The following is a 3,409-nucleotide window of genomic DNA, read 5'->3' as shown; positions in this document are numbered from 1 at the left end:
GATCCCTGGGTTGGGAAGATACCCTGGAGAAGGAAATGGCAAGCCACTCCAGTGTTCTTGCCTGGGAAATCCCATGGATAGAGGAGCCTGGCGGGCTACAGTCCATGGGGTCGCAAAAGAGTCGGACACGACTGAGCGACTGAGGGTGCACGCAAGCAGTATGGCCTGTCTGTTTGGGAGTCACCACCCCACGCCTGTGTGCTCAGCCTCCCTCTGCCTGCCTGTGCCCATCCTCACCCTGCCACAGGCCTGTCTCCTGTGTCTCCAGCCCCAAAGATGGCCTTACAAATGGCATGATCCAACCTCTGAGCAAATTCTCTTCTCTTATGTTATTGTTTTGTTATTCAACATGGGAAGTTTATTTCTCTGCTTCTCACCATAATATATGGTAGTTATTTAAATAGAGCACCGGATGGAACATGAATAATAGAATTGAAGCTTGCAAGTGGCTTTAGATAGTCTCTGGATGTCTCTGCATCATTTTTCCTGCTTGTGAAGGGAGAAGTCAACACTGACTGTCTGGAGCGGAGGTGGACATGACCTGATCCATGGATGCCGAAAGCCTTGCCCTCTGCTGGGAGTGAGCCTGAGGGGCTGACCACTAAGATGACTTGGGGATAAGGAAGTTATTTGATGGATGTTTTCAGATGGCAATGTACTGATACTATATTTTTGCATACTCATGTGAAGTCAGCATTTGTCTTAGGGCATACTCATCAGAATGGGAGGTTTTCTTTGTTTCCAGTGCTTCAGGTCAACCTAGCCATTCCTCTGCCTCCAGGTACCTCTGAGTTGCCTCAGCTCAGAGAAATTGCTGAAATGGAAATGTCCTGCCTTGTTGCACTGGCTCCATCAGGCTTTCTGCGCCGCTCGGCCTGGTTCTTCACCCTCCTGCAGAGTCCCTGCCTCTGGGGTTCTACCAGCCCTCCAGGGCCTTACAGAATTGACTCCTCTGACCCCCTCACCCAGCAAACACTCAGCACTTACTGGGAAAATTACAGACACATTTTTGAGCCATGTGCGATGCCCCCTGTGATGTTGATGTGCTGCACAGAAGGAAGTAGGACCTTCCATACACGTTGAAGCACTGACTACATGGCCCCACGATGAGGGGTAAGTCAGTTTCCCCTCCCTGTTGGTGAGTCCCCGTGGGTGGGCTCACCCATGTGGGTGCACCTGTGTGTGTCCTGGTGAGCTTTGGTGGTGTGTGCTTGGATGCGGGCTGGAGAGCCTCAGACAGAACTCTGAAGTTTACCTGTCCTGCTCCCAGCTCACTTCTTACATATAGCCAGGCTTCTTGCCCATGCTAATCCTGCCCCTCCATTGGCACTGGGTTCCCCTGCTGCCCCAGTGACTGCCTAGGGGAGGGTCGAGGGGAGACCCTTGAATTACAACAGGTCTGCTAGATACTCTAAGATACTCCCCACACAGCTACTCCTGTAAGCCTCAGAGCAGTGTTAGCAGTAGGTCTTGTTGATGATTTTCAATCCAAGGGAAGTTTCCCACAGATTCACTTGCCCAAGGTCATCAGATCATTAAAGGACCAGGGCTTGGGACCCAGGTGTACCTGTTCTGAGGTCTCCTGCTCTTCTCCACCCTGGCTGATCACAGGAAGCCAGCTGTCACTGGGAACAAACACTTTGAACGGAGTCCCGCTGGCTCCAACCAAACCAGTCTAACTACAGACACGCTTGCTGTTACCATATCATCCAGTAAACACACCAGTATTGAGGGGTCGTTCCCCTCTGGAAGCTCAGTGCTTCCATCACCAGGTGACACTGAAGATCCCTTTCCAGAGCTAAGATCCCCTTAGGAATGTTCCTGGTCTTAGCAGGAAAATATGTCTATTTGAATGTGTGTCCTGCACCATCTGGCTGTTTAACCTAGAAGACCTGGTGTGAGGAGGGGAATTTCAGGCTGGCGGGGGTGCAGTGAGGCGGCTCCATATGATGAGTAAATGCCCCCAATAGCCCAGGTTCCCACTCAGCCCGCGTGTGCTGTACACACAGCCTGGCCGGCAGGGGTCTGGACTTAAGAAGAGAGGAAGAGGTTCGAAACCTAAATTTAAATCCAAACTTCCAAACAGTAAATCAACGAACCCTCACCTGTTTGGATTCTTTCCCTCACTGCCTCGTGTTTGTCTGTCTCTTTCAAGTCTCTGTTCCACTTTCCTCCATCATCCTTTTCCTCCTGGCCGATTCAGTGGAAGCTTGCATCTCTTCCTGCCTGGAGCCAGCTCTGCAGGGGGCTCACCCTCCTGGACTCAATCCTGCCTGTTCTGCCCCCCACCCCCAGCTCATTTTCCCCTTTGCAGCTGCTACACCCACTTCTACTCTCCTCTCAGCCCAGATCGCCCTCCTCAGTCTTTTTCTCCAATCAAGCAGCTCTCAGAGTCCTAATAAATTCTCTTTTTCGCCATGGTTCACAAGGTCCCTAATATCTCAGGGAAAAAACAAAAAGACTAAAGCCCCCCTTGCCCTACCTCTCTGTTCCAGGACTATGAGAACCCCAATCATGGCCCCTCATCCCTTGTAGACTGACTCCACAGGTGGACAACGTGGCCACACGCTCCAGCCCACCCCACCCATCTCCGGGGACAAGAGGGGCCGCGAAGAGAAGGCAGGGAGGCGTTCAGATGTCACCTGTGACCGTGAGCTTGGTCCCGGCGCCAAAATACCGCTCACTGGCTCACAGAGTCCCAGTCCCGCAAGCAAACCCCTCAGAGCACAGCTGCTCGCCCTCCGGGTCCCAGAGCCCGGCACCAGCCAGGGAGAGGACCAAGCGCCCGGATCCGACCCGCCCTGACCCCGCCGCCCGCGGCCAGCGCACGGACACTCTCCCACCGCGGTCAGCCCGCTGCCGGCCCCAGACGTCAGGGCGATGCCGGGGCGCCCCACAAAAAATCGAGGCGCGCCGCCCGCACTCACCTAGCACCTGGAGCCGCGTGCCCGGCCCGAAGTACAGCGTCTCTGAGTCACGGCCCCCCAGCCCCGCGCAAAAACCCGCCGCTCATCCCCCGGGTCCCCGGGGGCGTCCCCGCTCACCTAGCACCGACAGCCGGGTGCCCGCGCCGAAGTACTGAGTGCTTTGGCTCACAGCCCGGGGACCCAGGACAAAAACCAGCGCTGCCCTTCTCTGATGCCCAGACTCAGCCCAGGTCCCCACCGACCCTGAGCGCAGCCCCAAAGGGAGATGGCAGCTGCCTGCCTTTCTGCATCCCACCCGAGGGAACGCTTAGGGACTCCAACTGCCCTCCTTACCCAGCACAGTCAGCTTGGAACCAGCTCCAAAGTACAGCTGCGCGGCGTTCACACAGCCCTGGGGACCCAGGCGCAAACTTTGCCTTCCCTGAGTGCAGCAGGGACAGGGTAAGGCATCCACTCTCCAAAAGCTAGAGTTCACAGGGTCA

The 3,409-nt window shown here is 55.4% G+C and overlaps 1 protein-coding gene across 1 annotated transcript in view; it reads right to left on the bottom strand.

Annotated features, from left to right (window-relative positions):
• Nucleotides 1-3,409, bottom strand: part of LOC104999482 — a 75,226-nt gene that overhangs the window by 1,954 nt on the left and 69,863 nt on the right. The window contains 1 exon segment of the mRNA XM_010855034.1: nt 2,643-2,687. Within this exon segment, the coding sequence (XP_010853336.1) occupies nt 2,643-2,687 (45 nt within the window).

The sequence above is a fragment of the Bison bison genome, unplaced genomic scaffold, assembly GCF_000754665.1.
Source record: "Bison bison bison isolate TAMUID 2011002044 unplaced genomic scaffold, Bison_UMD1.0 scf7180017864352, whole genome shotgun sequence".
NCBI lineage: Eukaryota > Metazoa > Chordata > Mammalia > Artiodactyla > Bovidae > Bison > Bison bison.
Note: the sequence above shows the minus strand (reverse complement) of the source record. Positions and strands in the feature narration are given on the sequence as shown.